The sequence below is a fragment of the Alexandromys fortis genome, unplaced genomic scaffold (genome assembly GCF_014885135.2).
Source record: "Alexandromys fortis isolate MF-2015 unplaced genomic scaffold, M_Fortis_MF-2015_v1.1 scaffold_349, whole genome shotgun sequence".
Taxonomy (NCBI): Eukaryota; Metazoa; Chordata; class Mammalia; order Rodentia; family Cricetidae; genus Alexandromys; species Alexandromys fortis.
Genome location: NW_026068216.1, coordinates 304,982 through 323,976, shown reverse-complemented (window position 1 = coordinate 323,976; position 18,995 = coordinate 304,982). Strand labels below are relative to the sequence as shown.

The window sequence follows — 18,995 nt, the reverse complement described above, 5'->3', positions numbered from 1 at the left end:
CTGCCATCACATTCTAGCCTTCACTGCAGCCCACACAAGCCTCGGAGCAAGTAAGTAAACGGAGTGGGGGAATAGAATGGCTCCAAAATCAAGCTTGAAGGGGGGTGTGAGCGTGTTCGCTGCTGCCGCCCGAACGACAGGCAGCACATGTCAGCTCCACCACCAGTGCTGGCCCGGGGCATGTTCCGGCAGGTTCCCGTGACAAGGCAGCAAGGCTACCATCCTCTCTGCCACCCTGGGTCTCGGGGTGACCACGGCAAAAATCCTCGGGGAGAAGGGTGAAAAGTCACAAGGGTGGTCAGAGGCTTCTCTGGCCCCCACAGCAGAAACACTACTGGCGCTGTCTTTGGCGATGTGTATTTCAGGATGAATGTGCGTCTCTCTGCGGCTCTGTGCATATGCTGGAGTACTGAAGGGAAGTCCTACACTGAATCTTTAACGTACATCAAATACTCAGAAGAGAAGAACATCAGCACCGTGCTCTGCATCCTAGAACCCTGACTTCTCTGCAACTGGGCAGCCCTGACAGGACCCCCCACGGTGAACCTAGAGTCCTACGGGGCATCTGGAGTGGCACAGGACTCTCTGGGTCCCTGCTCGGTGAGGCTCAGTGGGTGCAAACACATGAACTGTAGCTGCAGGCGGAGGAATATCAGGTGCATCTCTACGCCCTGAGGGCTCAACTCCTACACTTAAATCCCTCCCACTGGAACAGCCGGCTCCAGTTTCACCGAGCCAGCGAGCCAGCGTGAGAACAGATCCTGCTCCTCAGTCCTCAGCACCTTGCACAGAAGGGCTCCGCATCCCAGCACTGCCCACCTCCGGTAAGTGCTTACAATTTCTTCAAGTTTTCTTTCAAAACTACTCTACAATGTGTCTTGGGGTGTCTGTCTAGGTAGAATGATTGCTGCTGTCTGTTCTTTCCTGCTCTGTTCCTTAGGGATTACTCAGAACCTGGCAGGTGCATCTTGGAGATGCAGACCACAATAACAAAACTCCTAATGGGGCTGATACTTTATTCCAAAAATACGAGCAAGCTTATTTAAAAATCAAGCCCTCCTTTCTGCTATAAAATTTATTTTAAAAATAAACCAAAACATGTATTTATACTAGCACTTAACTGTTTCCTACTTTTCAAAGAAACTACAATAAATTTCAACACAAAAGGAGCAAAAATCGTATATCATATAGAAAAATAACTGTACAACTGCTGGGTTTCACTTCTAGTTTAATACTTAAGACTTCAAGTTTAAAATAAGTGCTGCTTCGACAAAACCTTTCAAAACCAAGAAGCCAACAAAGTTTAAGCTTTTGTTTGGTTGCTAAGGTTACACATACGGGGCGGGAGGGCATTTTTCCTATACGAAAGTTCCCATAAATCTGTATGAAAATAATTACTGATCAAATAATCGGCCAATTCCGACCAAATCAGATTTCGTTTAGGCAGAGCCACCTACATTTGTCATCCCGGTGCTTTCTGAGCACTAGAAAAGGCTCTCTGGTATTTCAGAATGTGTGTTAAGGAAACAAGAGGCAAGGTGACCACTGGTGCAGTGCTGGCCTGGGAGCTGTGTGTGTACTGTGTGCCAACACAACAGAACCCATCTGTTTTCTGGATCTTTTCTTCCACACATAGTCTAGAAAACTGCTTTCCTCTAAGGATATGGCCGTCCTAAGTTCACCTTCATCTTAAAGAACAGAAAGTTTGGGAGGGAGTGGCGGCCAGTCACAGCAAAAACTCAGCTGAAGTAAAACTCACAGATCTCGTTCTTGCGACACCCCAGTGGGCAGACGACAGTGGCGTGCCCTTGAGTGGTGCAACAACGCCACATCACAGTGCTGTAATTATAGCATGCCCTTCACGACGTTCCACCTGCGGGGCTCTGTGCCAGACAGCTGGACACCACCAGGCGGACTATTACAGCACGGCCTTGCTTTGCAGGTCAAGTCACAGGACAAACATAGCTGCCCAGCCTGTCAATCGCTGTCCTATAGAGCAGAGCTGTAATTACCTCCATTGTGTCCTACCGGGGTTCCTTTAAATTACTCTTTCTCTCATCGGTTTTCTAAGTGCAAGCCCCTTACAAACTTTTAAAACCTGCAAGCCGCTCACTGCTGCCTTGACGCTGGCAGCTATGTTTCAGGTCCACACACTTAGGGACCTGCTAGAGTGCTTTAAAGACAAACAGAACTCTGTGGCCAACCGAAACCACCCAGTGCTTGCTGTGTGGGCAGGTATCCCGGATGGCACAGTGTGGGCAGAAGGAAGGTGTTCTCAGCCCAGGGTCCTTTCCAAGGCCAAGTCAAGCAACTGAATATAAGAGCCGGTCGAGTCTCAACAAACACGGCTGATTTATGTCAGCAGAAAATTAGGACAGAGCTTACGGGTCTCAAGCTGGACACTGTCCATGATTTTAGGTCACTGTCATGTTGTATAGTCTCTACTGCATCCCAAGAGGATTCAGAGAAGGAAGTCTCGAGCCAAGGTAGTCTGGGGAGGCATGCTTGAGAAAAGGGCTTCCCCAAGAAGACAGAGGATACCTAGGAACTCTCTACCAACAGCCCTTGACCCAGGCTGGATGTCTATGGGAACACACCCTCAGAACCCCCTGACCATCGTATAGGAAGTGAAGGGGAGGAGGGTTGGGTGCCAGGTAAAACTCCTCTGAGGCTGTGCCAGCACCTAACATGCTAACACTACAGTTCTCAGACAGTCACAGCTCCACATATAGCCTTCCAGAGCTGTATTCCCAAAGTAGTAACAGGCACGCCCCGAAAAAGAGACAGCCACATACCCTTCTTATTGCCTTTAGGAAGAGCTTTCCCCTGAATACAAATCCAAACTTACTGTAAACAGCCAAAGGTCTAGGCTTTACTGTTTTGGCAACAATGTGCACTTTGGGGAATATTTAACACTAGAAGCTGCCAGACAGTACAAAGTCCGGCAGGTATAAACTGACCAAACAGGACTTCGAATAAGCCTCCATGCCCACAGACATATGTGCCTGGCTGCAGTCATGGCTGTGGGTTAGTTTCTTTATACTCATAAACCTCATTTGGGTAGGACAGAGAACTCACAGGCTGACATCATCATCCGAAAGCTTACAAAAGCATCAATTTTATCCCACTTACTTCTCTAACACGGGAGTTTTATAGATGAGTTACACCCGCCTTACACCTGCCTCCAAGCAGCGAGCTTCTGCCTTAATTAGCAATTGTGAAATCCCGAGGGGTCAGTTTATCCACAGTTACTGAAACTACTACAGCTGAGACTCCGTCTTTATACTCATTCCCTTCCAGTTTTAATAAACCTCAGTAAATCGTCTCACCCAAGAACAGTTGCCCAAGAGCCGCTGGGGCTTATCCCACCCAGCCCAAGGATTCACAGGCTAAAAAGTAAAAAAGGCAAAAGGCTCAAACCAAAACTTCACATAGCATTTTACTTTATGTTATACTTTAATAATTTAATATATTACATATGTAATTTTATACATATATAATAGCAATTATTTCCTAAGTTACTCTTTAGGACAACATATGGCGCTTTGTAAAACACTTGCCTCCTGAGAGACATAGGAAAACCTTACAAGGACAGTGTGTTTATTTAGCCACAGTGGTGCGCTTACTTCTGCCCCAAACCACCAATGACATTCCCTACGGTTGCTTCTGAAGGCCCATCATTACTTCCTTTCTAGCTTATCCAGGACACACAGTGCCGTCCCCGTGTCCATACTCAGCCACTGGGAAGAAGCTCACCCTCGATAAATGTTTGCAGCTGTCATCATTTTGATGGTGGTGCTCTCAGTCAGTGATGAAATCACCTCTCTCAGATCTGTGCCATGACATATCCTATACAGCCATGGGAACCTGCCTTGCAGAGGTTCTCACGCCTTCAGAATCAAGAGTGTAATGAACATGCCAGCACAGGCCTCACTGACTTATCGAGATGCCCTCATCAGCTAGTCAGACGAGGCTTCTCAGGTTCCCTGACGGAGGCAGGGAGAATGTACTCCAGGTTCACGCGGGGCCCACAGAGAATTTCTTTCCATTTTCCTTTTAATAAGAGAGAAAAAGAGAAAGTCACAGGGCTTTTCCTGTTAACATGCTCAGCTCTGACAGTGTGCCTCATAGCTTCTGCAGCAAAAGTGTGGTCCAGGCGGCACCCCCGTTGACAGTCTGAGTCTCTCCCATGCCCAGAAGCCTAGGACCCTAGCTTCCTTCCAGCCATGGGCACCTTGACGTTCTTATCTAAAATCTGTGCTTCACCCTCCGGATACGCAGACGCTCACAGTGGATTGCTTTCAGTATCAGATGAGCCACCATTCTCCAGAACAACCACTTAACACAACAGCCCTAAACTACGGTACTAGGGTAGCTGGTGAAGGGCACTTTAGCTCTTGGTGGGCTTGCTCCTGCTGTTTTGAGGGAAAATTTTTTTTGGCTAAGCTGTACAGGCAGGTCTTGAACCTGAGACCCTATGCCTTAGCGTCTCCTACATGGAATTGCGGGTGTGCACCACAATGCTGGGCATAGTTCTTTGTGTTTGATATATATACGTGTGTAATTTATTTTTATATATTATACATGGAGTATATATTTACACAGAGAGACAAATAAATTAGAAGAAAAAAATAAATAAAACCAGATACATCCTCAGAATATAAAGTATACAAGTAGACATAAGGAACTTGCTCTTGTGGCCGGCCACTCCACCCCACTGCCCACCATACACACACACACTGAGGACAAGGGAGACAGATAAGAGAGAGTAAGACTTTAGTGGCTGCTTCTGTTTCTAAGGGTCTGGCTGGCAGACAAGTTTCTGGCTAGGTCTAGAGGGCATAGCTTTGCACTTTTCTCACAAACTTAGTTTTAAAGCTGAGAACACTTTTCTTAAATATTTCTACTGAGTGTTACTTTTAAGTATTTAAAATACTTAGCAGGAGATCTTTCCCTTTTCACATACACAGATCAAGGTACCTGACCTGAATTCTTCATCTCATGCCCAAGCTCCATCTAGAGTCACCCAGATGTCCAGGCAGGCAGTTTCGCTACGTGCTCAGCTTTGGGTTAGGAGCTGGATGTACCTGAGGCAAAATAGTTTCCTCCCTCTGCCTGAACACCACTGCCCCGGTCTTTTGAGACGGCATATCCAAGGAAAGGAGGGGCAAATCTATGAGTTTACTCCCAAACGCTGGTGAGTGCCAGGGCAGAGAGTCACGGGGACTTGCGAATCATGCCAGCGGCACTGCAAACCGAGTTTACTGAAATAAAGCGTTCACATTGTTTGAGCCAACATAAATGCTACTGCTTACTAGGGCTGAGGATGCAGCTCAGTGCTACAGCAATCACCCAGCAAGTATGAAGCTGGGTGGTAATCACCACCCCAACATCAGCAAGTACTACCTGCCAATAAAGTGGGCTTTTCATCTGTGATTTTAGAAGCAGTAGGGCGAAGTCCTATGTTCTTAAATAGTCTTCATTTTTAAATATTCACTAGTAATAATACAAAGCACAGCAGTAACACAGCTAAACAGGGCCAAGCTGCCTTGTAGCACTGAACTGAACAATGCCACAGCAGTTTATCCCCCTAGATGTTTGCTCTCACACAGCACTTGGAAAAGAGGCTCTGGTACAGAATCCTATCAGAAACCCCAGAGAAACTGACCAAGGAAAGGTCCAGATTGCAGAATAAAGGCCCCCAAAACTCAAAGAATCACCTTAAGCACGCTGCTCCCTTAGTCCCCAGGCAGCTCTTGCAGGTCAAGCTTGAGAAAACGCAGAGCAGGTAGGTAGGGTGTCACCCACTCTCCAAAAGCTCTAGGCTCCTCGTCTGTCTAAAGTGTGGCAGTGCCGACAATGACCTGCTAACTGTGCCTGACACCCGTCTCTGTCTGCCTTCACAGTTCTAGGTGCCTGATGGAAGGACTTTCCCTTGTTAGACCCCCGGCACATGGGGCTGACCGCAGATAAAGTGCTCAGAGCAAGAACACAGACCAGTACTACCTCCTTCAAAGCCATCGTATCCTGGTCAAAGAGTCATCGGCAGTGATCACAGACTGAACAGACGAGAGTCCAGATACAGAGGACAATGAGTCTCCTAAAGGAACGGAAACCAAAGAAACCACACTATATTCCTCGGCCCCCGGGAAAGCCCTTCAAGTACAAATGCTTCCAGTGTCCTTTCACGTGCAATGAGAAGTCGCATCTTTTCAATCACATGAAGTACGGGCTCTGCAAAAACTCTATCACATTGGTGTCAGAGCAAGATCGCATCCCCAAGTGTCCCAAATCTAGTTCGCTGGACCCTAAGCAGACCCACCAGCCAGAACCCACCTCAAAGCCAGCTGCTTCCAAGTCTCTCCCAAATGGACTCTCCAGCTTCGATCCAAAGTCTCAACAGGGCTCTACAAAGGAAGATGCCAAAGAGAACCTAGAGATGCAGGCCCGGGGGACCCACAAGGGTCCCCAGAAACCAATCCTACAGAAAGAAGTGACACCAGAAGCCATCCTCAGCACCCAGCTAGACAGTGGGGGTAGGTCTTCAGCATTTGTTCCAGTTGGGGAGCACAGACTCAGGGGGCCGGAAGACACAGAGGCTCCTGAAATGCTGGCATTAACCAACTCTACCACCAAAGCCACCTCTTTCCATGCCAAGTCTGCATTCCATACTCCTGGTTACCCCTGGAAAGCTGGCTCCCCATTCCTGCCACCTGACTTTCCACATAAAATCCCATCTACAAAGGGGTTTGGTGCTATCTCCCCCTATATGCACCCTGCAATCCCCGAGTACCCCCATCCCTTCTATACGGAGCATGGGCTGGCTGCCATCTACTCCCCCTACCTCCTGACTGGGAACACGCCTGAGTGTGACGCCACTCTGCTGTCTGTCTATGGGTCCCAAGACCAAAGACACTTCCTGTCTCATCCTGGACCGATCCCCAAGCATCTGAACACAACTCCGTCGACATACGACCACTACAGATTTTTCCAGCAATACCACTCAAATCTGCCAATTCCTTACGGATTTTACAGACCAGAGTCGGCATTCCCCCCCTATGGTCTCCGGCTCCCACCTGTCCCTGGCATCACACGAGATCAGAGCTCTCGACTGCTTGAAGAAGCAGCCCTGGCTTATCCAGCCTCAAGTCCCTCCGAGTTAAATCTTTCAAACTCCCACAAAAAACACACAGAGTTTGAGAAGGAAAGCCCTCTCCCTGAGGCCAAAGATCCTTCTAAAGATGGGCAAAGGGATGCAGAAGAGGCAAAAATGAGTCCCCGAGCAGGGAGCGCTGCCACGGGCTCCCCAGGGAGGCCAAGCCCCACCAATTTCACCCAAACAAGCCAAACATTCGAAGGCCTGTGTGACCTCTCAAACAAAGCAGCCTCCTCGGGAACCCCGGAGAGACTCCAGCAGCCTGAACAGAGCCCCACTGCCTTCAAACCTGTCCAGAGGGGATCAGAAAGTCCTCCGTCTCAACCTCCCGCAAACAGAACAGAGTCTCCAAAAAGGTAAGAAAATTTCTTTCTCAAAAGCTTCAATGTAGTTTTGTTTAACACCAAGTTCACACGTGACTAAAATGCTTTACATGATGATCTTCCTAAAATTTCTCTTGATTTCTTCTAGCCTTCAGGTCATGAACGGTGACTCTCCAGCCCAGACAGGGACCAGTAACTCTCTCATCACAGAGGCCCCACCTTCTAGCCCAGAGGACCACTCCAGGATAAGCCCCCTCAACCTCTCAAAGAAGTTGGAGACCAACCCTGCAGCCACTTATGGACCCATGTACGTAGACAATGCTCAGGCAGACGCCCTGGGCTTCTCGGGGCTGCAGGACCTGCCACTCAATCTCTCTGTAAAGGATCCCTGTAATGCCTGGGCTCCTAGGCCTGTGTTCCCCAGCCCACCGCAAGGTGCTGAACCTGCTGCTGCTCTAAAGACTGAGACCAAAGGTTCCGAGGATAGGATAAGCCCCGTGGAGACGCAGGAAGACAAGGCCCACGGCAGGACGGCCCCAGATGCGCACACAGTAGACAGCTGCGATGAGCAAAAGCAAACCGCGGCTGTCGCTCTCTGTCAGCTGGCGGCCTACAGCCCGGGGAAAGTCCGAGTGGGTGATGAGGAAGGCACAGCCCAGGAATCCACCGGTCAAGATGTGCCCACTCTCGGTTCTACGGAGAACCAGGGGGCTCAGTGTGACCTCAGACCCAAAGGACAAAAGAGGACAAGTCAAAGGGATGCAGGAAAATCCCAGCAAGGAACTAAAAAGCCAAGGCTGAACGACACCATACCGAGAGTGCTCACGCTACGCAAGAGAACCCGGGTGTCCTGAGGCCTCACGTGCTTAGCGCTATGGCCAAGAAGATGCCTTTCACACATGTTCGAAGCAGCATCTTCGCTTTTTTGCTTCTTGGAGGAGGTACAGTCTTGTCATGTTGTTCAAGCTGGCATCAGCCCAAGTGCTGGGACACCCAGTGTACCCCGAGTTTACCTTCACTTTTTATCAGTCAGTTTTTATAAACAGTTTCTCTTTTCTTCTCAAAAAAAAAAAAAAAAAAAAAGACAAATGGCTGTAATCTTGTCCAGGTTTTTGTAAACATTAAGAATAAATATTAAAAGGTGTTTCTACTTCTGGTTAAAAAAAAAATCTGAGTGGCTTATGCTCTCCAAGACTGACAGATTTAACTGGGCTTTCCTGTTTGAGACACATCAAGGAACTATACAGAACTAAAATCCAGCTCGGCAGTGTGAGTCAGCGGAGCAGTGTGAGGAACGACGTTTTATATGTACTGTTTCTCAGGACTAGTAAACTTTTACTGTTTTCCTATTGAATATAGTTATGTGTTTTGATGCCAGAAACAGCTTCAGCTTGAGCATCGGGTGTTACCTGTAAAAAGTGTTGTGGTTACTTTTTACTGAACTGATCACAAGCGTCCAGAGGTTGATTTTACAAGTAATTTATTTCCATCAGGGAAATGCATTTCTGGTTAAGGTAGGATCAATTTATTCTTGTTTATGATGTCACAGCAACTTTCTCACTCGCGTTCAACTCCCTAAAATGATGTACATGTTAATTTTCCAATAAACTCTTGTGTGAACTTTGAGGACACATGGAGCAAAGACCAACATCAGGTCTGTGGTATTCTTTAGAGTTCCGCTATAGCATTCAGCAAGAAAGAGTTGACAGCTGGGGCAACAATAAAACTAAGAAAGTACTTCTGGGGTCGGTGAATCAATCACCAGAATCCAGGCATGGACAAATCTTCATCCCTGGGGCTTTACAAGGACCATCTAGGAGTCCTGAGTCTCAGAGTGCAAAGAAGATAAGTCTCAGGAGCCCTGGCCCCAAGTGCTACGTGGGAAGGGTTCCACCTTTCTCGGTCCCCAAAAGCTCTTCTAGTCTAGACAGAGATGGTCTTTTATCCTGCATGCAAGAACCAAGCTATAGGCACTGAGCAGAATTCATGGTTTCTTGTTGAAAAATCCTTTTCCTCTGGCATCAATTCCCAGCTCTTAGCCAGTCCCCATAGAGGATGCCCGGTGAAAGCTGGCCAGTGCCCTACCTGTTAGGTATGATGATGTTAGGCATAGAGAAACACTTTGCAACTGGTTAATGTCATATAAGATTTCAAATATCGGGGCTGGAATGATGGCTCAGTGGTTAAGACCTGGGCTCAGTTCCCAGCACCCACATGGCAGCTCACAGCTGCCTGTAGCTCCAGTTCCAGTGGATCTGGCATCCTCACACAAGACACTCATGCATACAAAACGCCAATGTACATTAAAAAATAAATAAATCTTTAAAAAAATTTCAAATACCAGCATAAGCAGGATGCAGTTTTTCACAACCGTTAGGAGATACAGGAGGCCAGTGCTGCAAGCCATCTCTAAAGGTACAGCAGGTTTCCCACTCATGGAAGCAGGAAAGCTTTCTGCTACCACCTGGTGAGGCCGGAGGAGCCCTTCCCTTCCAAGGAGCTAGACGAGGCCTTTGGGTCCATCAAACCACTACATACCACTAACCTAAATGTGCTCTCTTAGGATATAAAACCAACAAATACAATCTTATATTTTCCAGCCTGGCTCTGTTTGTTTGTTTGTTTGTTTGACAAAGAACAAAAATATGACCCCTCCTGCTCCCCATCAAGTAAAGGCCTGTGGGAAAGAGGAATGACCCACCAAGCACTGTCTGCTCCGTGCTCACGGTCCAAAGCCTGGAATTAACCCACGTAAGAACTCAGCCCTCCATTCAGGCCCAGAACTCTGGGTTAGTACCATAGATAGCTCACCCACTGTCTACACCACCTTAAATGGCAAACAAGAAGAACCTGACCAGCTGCCTCCCATGCCTGGGTGAAGCATGAGAAACTACTCTACCAAACAGGAGGTACTAAGCCTTCGGAAAGTTGGGTCTGCACAGGTACCCCTGGCCTCAGCTGAGAGGCCCACCATGGAGAAACACCACCCTCCAGGGACAGTTGCTCCAAAGGTCACCTTCAACAGTATACCCATGGCAACTAGAGTAGATATTCCATCTGCCTATAAAACAAAAGGAATCCCTGCAGTCATATAATAAAATACTAGGATCTTGTTTCCAGATTAGTACCTCTCTACACTCACAAATGATTGGCTTAAGATTAAGCGTATTTAAGCGTATTTCTGGCTAACTAATATCTTAATTTAACCCATTTCCATTAATCTGTGAATTGCCACGTGGTTGTGGTTTACCGGGTAAAGTTCCATCTGGCGTCTGTCTCCAACAGGGGCTGCATGGCTTCTCCCTGACTCTGCCTTCCTTCTCCCAGCAATCAGTTTAGTTGTGCACCCCCTTCCCCCCACCCCACCCCCGCCTAGCTCTACCTTGCTATAGGTCGTCAAGCCAGTTTCTTTACTAATTAACCAATAAAAGCAATGCACACACAGAAGGACCTCCACCCCATCTTGGGATCATTATACTCTATGAGATGGCCCAGCCACAAATGCAAAATATTCTACACACTTCGTACTTCCATGAAGACCCAAGAATGGGCAAAACCATAGGAACAGGAGGTCGACTGGAGTTATGTGGGATGGGAGACAGGATATCTACTCAGAATAACAGATGTTGTAGAACTAGATGTATGAAACAGTTGCCCAACAGCAAGAACATAATTAATGTCACTGAGCAGAATGCTGGGAAATGGCTACAATAATTTTTGTTTTATATATTTTTAACTATATGTCTAAAAGAAATGAAATACACCAAAATCCATTTAATTACATTTTAAATGAGTAAACTGTATCTCAATTTATATTTTAAAACAAAAAACAAAACCCTTTCTCAACAATCCTGACAACGGTCCACTGTGATTTGTCCTCTTCCCACAACACTTTCGACAGGGCAGGAAAAAACAGATACGAAAAGAAAGCACGGGAGGACAATCTGTCCAGCAGCAAAGTCATAGATGCCACATTGTAGTCACTTTCTTACAAACTTGGGTGTCTGGCAGCTCCCAATGGCATAAACGCTAAAAACTAAATAACAGTGCAACTCTGGGACCTGGTCAACCTGTCCCTGACTAGGGACCTGTTTGCCTGGGACCTACAATACCAGGCATCTTACATATGTATTATCAGGGCCAATGAAGATGTCCAGTCTTCCTGTCTAACTCCCCCCTCTTGCCTCTCTCTCACACACAAGCAAACTCTTCCATGCTTAATCCTATATGGCATTTGCTACTTAAGAAGATCCAGACAGATGCCACAACACTACCCAAATGTTCCTTTTTGGTTGATGTCATGCAACACAGCAGAACAGCAGTTATACGCTGTTGGGGACTGCAGACCAGCAGACCCTGAATTTCCTTGTTTTCCTCTGCTCTGAGCAGCTGCTCTAAGTGTGAGACCCTGATTGGCAGGGGAGTGCTTTCTGGTGAGTCTGTAGCTGAAAGATCCTTCCTGAGAGCTGGGGCCTGGCCAGAGCCCTATATAAGCTGTCCCCGAACTCAATAAAGGGGGCATTCTTGGGGAATTCAAGGATGACCTGTGTCTCTGCCTCTCTGTCTGTGTGTGTGTCCATCTCCAGCCCCTTTCCCAGCTCGCAAACGGTCCCATGGTGCAGGTGGTACGCTAGAGACATGCGTAGTACAAGTGGAGGCCCCCAGCGAGATTGCGTTACAACGTGCTGAAGTGTTAAACTGAACAAAACTGATAGGATCAACTTTTGCAGAAGTCTGGATACTAATCAAGCACTTATGACGACCAGAGGGAGGCTTACGGAAGGAAACTACTATTTCAGCACCACAGATCCCCTCACACCTCACCTAATGATGAGACACGGAACAAACCACAGTAAACAAACACAAGACAGTCACAGGGTCAGTGGACACCACAGGCTTCAATGCATCCAGAGAGCAAGTGCCTGTGGGGAGGAGGCTTTTTAAGTGCAGGTGCCTATTAGAATATTCAAAATATTTTATTTTCAACAAAAACAAAAAATTGCAAGGCAGACAAAGGGAACAGGAAAGCAGCCCAAGCAGTGAGTTTACCAAACACAGGCTTTAAAATGCTCAAAGGGAACCACAGACCATATCTGAACCAGCTCAAAATGTCAACAAAGAGACAAATTATAGCAACTTGACAGAGGTTCTGAAATTGAAAAGTCAACAATTGAAATGAAGGTTCTCTAGAGGGATGTGATGATTGATACTGATTGCCAACTTGACAGGATCTATAATTATTTAGAAGACTCTGGGTGTGTCATGAGGGAGTTTCTAGATTGAGTTAACTAAGATAGGAACCTATTTTAAGTGTGGGACACACCATTCCATGAGCAGGGGTCCCAGACTACATAAGAGGGAAAAAGTGAGCTAAGCATCTTTCATCTCTCTCTGCTCCCTGACTGAGAATGCAACGTAACCAGCAGCCTCACACTCCTGCCGGCATGCCTTCCCAGTCAAGACAGACTGGACTCTTAAAATACATGAGCTAAAATAAACCCTTCCTTCTTTTAACCACTTTCGTCAGGTAGAATCTGGTCCCAGTGATGAGGACAGAAACTAACATGGGGCTTAGTCAGATCTGCGACAGGTAAAAGGCAGAATCAGTGAACATAAGGAAACTGAAATCACCCGGTATGAGGAGTAATAATAATAATAAAGGAAAAGAACAAAAACCTAAGAGACCTGAGGGATAAAGCAGAGTACAACTTTACATTTCCAAAATTCAAGTCCCAGGGTGAAAAGGAAGAAAGAGGCAGTGAACTATCTCAGGAAGTCAAGGCTGAACACACTGAAGTTTGGACGAAAGATAGGACACACCCAAGAAACTCATAACACATGACTTATTGGCACAAAATTCTCCACTGAATAAAAACAGCAAAGAAACAGAAGGTTTTAACCAAGTAACCAAAGAGATAAGGATGTTTAATTTCAAAACCTAAAACTGGGGGTGGGCATGAATCATCAACAAAATTAGGAACACAGGTATACACTCTATTAGAATACTAACACCAATCAAATACAGCCACAGAGAAAATCCAGCCAAAACCGTAAACAAGGCTAATGATGATGCCCCATGGTTCAAGGAGCGACTCCCCCCAAAACCAAGAGAATCAAAACCAGGACCAACCAAGCATCTGGGCCACCTGGAATAAAGGCTAAGCAGTCCTCTGATAATGGCCAAGGTCCTTATCCACCACAGCAAAGATCAAACAAACAAACTAGGGCTCAAGTGTGGGGGAATACATGTGTGTAAGTGCTCACGTGTGTGTGCATGAAGGTAACTTGGCAGAACTCTTTAAAGAGACCACCAAGTTGCTCCTTCCTGAGACTTTGCTCAGGTCTGCTCTCTGAGGCTGTGGTAAAATCAATCTGACCTCCCCAAAGTCACTTCCTCCCTGACTTCAGCGTGTACCCAGAAAGCTTCCCATGTCTTCTGAGACAAAATCAGAAGTTTCGTTTACCAGCGTGTTCATGGACACCTTGTCTTTCCAGACCGTGTTTATCCTTTTTCTTTCCTAAGAGACAGGGGCTCTCATATTAGCCCAGCTAACCTCAAACTCACTGTACCAAGAACATGAATTCCTGATCCTCTTGCCTCTAATTTCCAAATGTTGGGACTGTGGTGCTTTTCCTTCCGTCAGCTCAGAAGGCTACATACTACACAATGGCTATGAGAAGCAAGTATTCAGCCGTGACTTTAAACAAACAAGACCACTCTCGGAGGAATGGTGTGAGATCTAAAACAAGAACATAAAAAGCATCCTTCACTACGGAGAAACCCTGTCTCGAAAATTCAAAAAAAAAAAAAAATCCTTCAGACGTTCCATGTTAGGGTAACCATCTTCACACAGGTTCTAGAGCCCCTGTCCCCCTACCTGACATGACACTTCCTCCATCAGGAGACAGTACGGGGTGCCCCTGGCACAAGAAGAAGCTTCAGGGAGGTTCAGTTCACATGGAGGTACTGCAGGGCTGGAGGACAGCTCCCCACAGAGAGATAATGGGCTAATTTATTCCACATCACGTTGTTAATAACAGCTTGACACCGTGACACCAGTAATGCTGTTATCCTTACTCCAGGTGGTGGAATTGACACAGTCTAGTGTGCTGAAACATGGCGCAGCACATACAAGCTGGCCCCACTGAAGAGACCCGAAGAGAAACAGCACCGTTCAGGTTCCACGGCACAGCAATAGGTTTCCACAATGATCCATCTGCACAGACCTGCTGATCTCCACATGGGCTAAGGAAACTGCCCCCTGCCTCCCCAAGTCTGAATCCGGTCCTTTCTGACAGAACAGTGTGACTCTGCCACACCACAACTCCTGGCAAAGAGACAATCCTAGCTATGCAAACAGTAACCATCTAGCAACACCTTGGAGCCGGTTCAGACTTCTTCCTTGGCCATCAGGGATGAACAACCAAGCCATGATGAGATGACTGACGTCCTACAACAACTACAATAGTAATTATGTCTTAAAAAGAGGGAAGACAAAAATAAAAATGATGGGTATGTGAAGAAAGTGGAGCTGGTGGGAGTGTAGAGCAATGCACAATACAGTCAAGAGTCTGATTTGTTTCTTAGACGAACCAGCATTTCCGCTCCCAGGTCTACATCCACGACAAATAATAACACACGTCTGCACAAACACTCAAATGCTCACTGCGGCATTACTCAAAAAGTCACCTAAATGGTTACTTAAACTGATAAGACTAAGCAAAAAGCAGTCCCTCATGCGGTGGAATCCCCGACAGCAGGACGAAGCACCACCACATAGTGACCATCAGAAAATCACGTGACGTCCAGACACAAAAGAACAAACATCGAGGTTTGTTGACATGAAATTCCTGAAAAGGGCAGAACAGAAGAGAGGACCAGAGGTTGCCTAGGGCTAGGTAGTAAGGTGGGAGCAGCTGCTCTGTGGTGCAGGATTCCAGCCTAAGGCAATGAGAATGTTCTGAGGTTAAATTACATGATGTCAGAGACCACCATCAACTGTACACGGGTAGACGATGCAGGATGCAACATATTGCGTTTTTAAAAGCAGAAGGGGTAAACAGAACACAGCTCCAGAGAGCCTCCCTTGTGTTCCAGTGCTGATACTGCAGCTTGGCATCAGTGACATGCAACCCACACGATTCCTGGGTTTTAACTCTAGACCACCCATTCTCAACCTGTGGGTTATAACCCCTTTGGGGGTCAAATGACCCTATCATAAGGATGGCATATCAGATATTCTGCATATCAGGTATTTACGTTACAACTCATAACAGTAACAAGATTACAGCTACAAAGAAGTAACGAAATAATTTTACGGTTGGGGATCGCCACAACGTGAAGAACTGTATAAAGGGCTACAGCACTTTAAGAAGGTTGAGAACCACTGCTCTACACAAAAGCCACACCCTCACAATCTCTGGGGCACACTTTCAGAAAGGACCGTCTCCATCCTTTGTACTCCTTTCCCTTCCACTCACGAGGTACTTCCAGACAGTGGCGCATGGTCTTATTCTGACTCCACCTCACCAGGACCCAACAAACAGCCTTGGCACGGCACTGTGCCCCGCCCTGAGGTCAGTTCCACTGCTGCCACAAACTGTGTCATCGATCAGAACACTGTCACTGCAGGTCACACAATACACTGCGGGGGCACCAAGAGCTACGTCTTCAGGTACTCTCCTCAATGGGTGACAGTACCCCCGAGAGAGAAGCAGTTCTAGAGACAAGAAAACCAAATATGACCAGGGTCCATGACCCTCTAAATCCGGCACAACAGAGCATATGCAGCATGAAGCTACAACAGGCTAACAAGGTAATTAGTAAATTACAAAGGCTGGCGTGAGAAAGAAGCCTGAGGAACATGCATATACCATGCATATACCATGCATGCCCTCTCCAGAAGCACTGGTGTCCACAGACAGCCACACTGAGGAACCCCACCAAGATTCAGCAGCCCTAAGGATGCAGATCCATGCACTTCAGTTACTTACCCTCTGAGAGTCTCGATGGCAGCAACAGGCCTCGTCTCCCCAGTTCCGCCAAGGCCAGACATCCACCATGCCATGCCTTATCGGTCTCCTGAAAACTAAGACCACAGTTCAACAGTCAACTCCATATTGAAAGCCCACACTTTTGCAAGAAACACAAGTTAATCCGTATTCTGGGCCCATGAGCCTTATTAAAACCATGACTTCTTGGTTAAACAAATAAGGCACTCAAACCTAATACGAAGACAGCCGCCACATCAACACTACCCTTCACATCACCCAATGATAATGAAAGGACTTGGGTCAGCTCAAGACCAATCCAGAGACATTCCACCATCTTCAGCGTCAAACCAGGCCATCTTGCCCTACATGACGTCCTGCCACCATGGCCACAATGCTCTGACCTCAGCCCACTCTGATCAGACAGTAGAGAGTCAACAGAGATTCCAACATGGCACCCACTGTTACCTCAGTGATCATATTCAAGATTTAAAAAGAGATAAAATGAGATGGGCACTGTGTCACATGCTCTAATCCTGGGAAGTGGAGGCAGGAAGGTCAGAAGTGTAGGCCATCTCAACTACACAAGTTCAAGGCTAGACTGCTGAGACACAAGAGATCCCATCTCAAAACAAAGGAAAGAAAGAGCATTTAAGACTTTTTCAAAGGCACGGAGGTATCAAGTCTGGCTATGTTCCCAGACTAATGGCAATCCTCCTGCCTCAGCCTCCCAAGTAGCTGGGCATACGAGAACCCAATTTTACACCCAAATGAAATAGAGTCTCACAAGCGACATTTTATATTTAAAATCAATGTGTCTGGGTACTCAAAAGGTCTCTTCAGGGTGTGGCCCGTCGTAACTACAACGTGAGTGACTGTCTCAGACTGGTCAGGGCTGCTCTGAAGTTTCTGTATTTTGTTGCCAACATAAACATGAAGATGCACATCACAAAAAAAGCAAAACAAATGACAGGATTTTACCTATTCTGGCTGAATTCATTTGACAGCAGAGAAATGTGTAGGAAAGTCATCACTAAACTGTACACCAGCTGCTTTGCACATGAACTACGAGGAGATGAAAAGACATCACTGATGTCTACAAGATGGACACAGCATGGGCCTTCGTGCGCTGTCAGACACAGCTGTCCTCCTACTCACCACCACCACCAATGACTCACCCACAATTACCATTTCCTAATGTGCCAGGTGTCTTAGCAGGTGCTGCTCAGCGGCTATGCCATCATTGCAAATCTTGGGTTTTTTATTTGTTTAGACAGGGTCTCGTGGACCCAAGCTGGCCTCAAACTCACTATATAGCTGAAGTTGGCCTTGAATTCTTGACCCTCCTACCTCTACCTCGCAAGTGCTGGGATTATAAGAGCATGCCACCACACCTGGTTCCATTTCCAAATCTTTATGTTCCTCGGGATTTCAAATGGAGAGAGACGCTTCCTCGTGCTTTTATGAGGGTTACCATCAGAGTGAACCTAACACAGTATAATGCAATAATGACTCAAATACAGTAAACTAACTTCATTTCTAAACTACAAGTCAGGCAGGCAGGCCTGAGATGCTGCTATCACCACTACATACCCGTGTCTGAGAAAATCCAGCCTGACTTTGGCCAAGTGCTAAGGGCACGCTATTATCCCAAATCCGAGCCTAAGCTCCCACACCTAGGGATCCAGACAGAGAAAGCACAAAATGTTGGGATGCCATAAGTGGGTTAGAAGAAGACACTGGGAGACCCAGGCCTCTGTACAGACCCAACATCTTGACCCTTCATCAGCATGCAATGTGGGCTGAGAATTCAAGAGCAGTAACACCCTTTCTGTCTCCAGAACATAGACATGGAAACAGGATATACTTTTGTTTTGTTTTGTTTTTTTTCAGGATATACTTTTGTATCTGCCATCTATTAAAAAGAAAAAGAAAAACAGACCCTATGAGAAGGTTAAATGAACTAGGCTCCAACATTAGACAAGACTGTAAGCCAGGAGAAAGGAACAGAGTCTGGAGAAGCTTTACACACCAGAACCCTGCAGAACTCAAAGAGAATGGGCTAAGAATATCAGAGAGACTGGAGGCAAGAGAGTGTAGAAGAAGTTCCAGGAGGGTGGGGAGAGGTGCACCTGCATAAAAAGTTCTAGGTGACCGGAGGGAATGTGCAGAAACACCCTAAGAGGGATGGGCAAAAACAGTGCTTAGAACTCTGCAAAAGCTGGGAAATGATGGAATCCAACCCTTCCTAAACTTGCAAAAAAGGCCTTAGCTGTCCTCAAAAGCCAGTACATACTGGTACTAAGTTCATGGCATCTCCAGCACGCCACCTCGTGACTTCCAGAAGGCGCTCCAGGGACAAGGTCTAAAACAAATCTAGAGAATCGTGAGAAAAGAAGCTACACAATCTCTCCTCTCCACACTCCACAGCCATCCCAGTAAGAATGTTTTCTGCTAGTATTCCACTACATATATGGTCAGTCTAAAACCGTCTCTGACACGCGACCTCCTGCAGCTTCCACTAC

General features: G+C 46.7%; 2 protein-coding genes across 3 annotated transcripts in view; one reads left to right on the top strand and one right to left on the bottom strand.

The window, feature by feature from the left end:
* Positions 1–18,995, bottom strand: part of Tbcd (tubulin folding cofactor D) — a 141,281-nt gene that overhangs the window by 82,331 nt on the left and 39,955 nt on the right. For both annotated transcript variants that reach the window (XM_050130438.1, XM_050130439.1), the window contains exon 13: positions 16,474–16,568. In XM_050130438.1, the coding sequence (XP_049986395.1) occupies positions 16,474–16,568 (95 nt within the window). The remainder of the gene's footprint in view (positions 1–16,473; positions 16,569–18,995) is intronic.
* Znf750 (zinc finger protein 750) lies at positions 576–9,999 on the top strand. Its single transcript, XM_050130440.1, has 4 exons — positions 576–600; positions 716–824; positions 5,907–7,512; positions 7,628–9,999. The coding sequence occupies exons 3-4, from the start codon at positions 6,092–6,094 to the stop codon at positions 8,331–8,333; spliced, it is 2,127 nt and encodes a 708-aa protein (XP_049986397.1). The 5' UTR covers positions 576–600; positions 716–824; positions 5,907–6,091; the 3' UTR covers positions 8,334–9,999.

What these genes read in the sequence shown, in the direction of transcription:
- Znf750 (XM_050130440.1), top strand. Translation starts at nt 6,092, where the DNA reads ATGAGTCTCCTAAAGGAACGGAAACCAAAGAAACCACACTATATTCCT. An exon ending in AGAACAGAGTCTCCAAAAAG is followed by an intron (nt 7,513 to 7,627) that starts GTAAGAAAATTT and finishes GATTTCTTCTAG; the next exon opens with CCTTCAGGTCATGAACGGTG.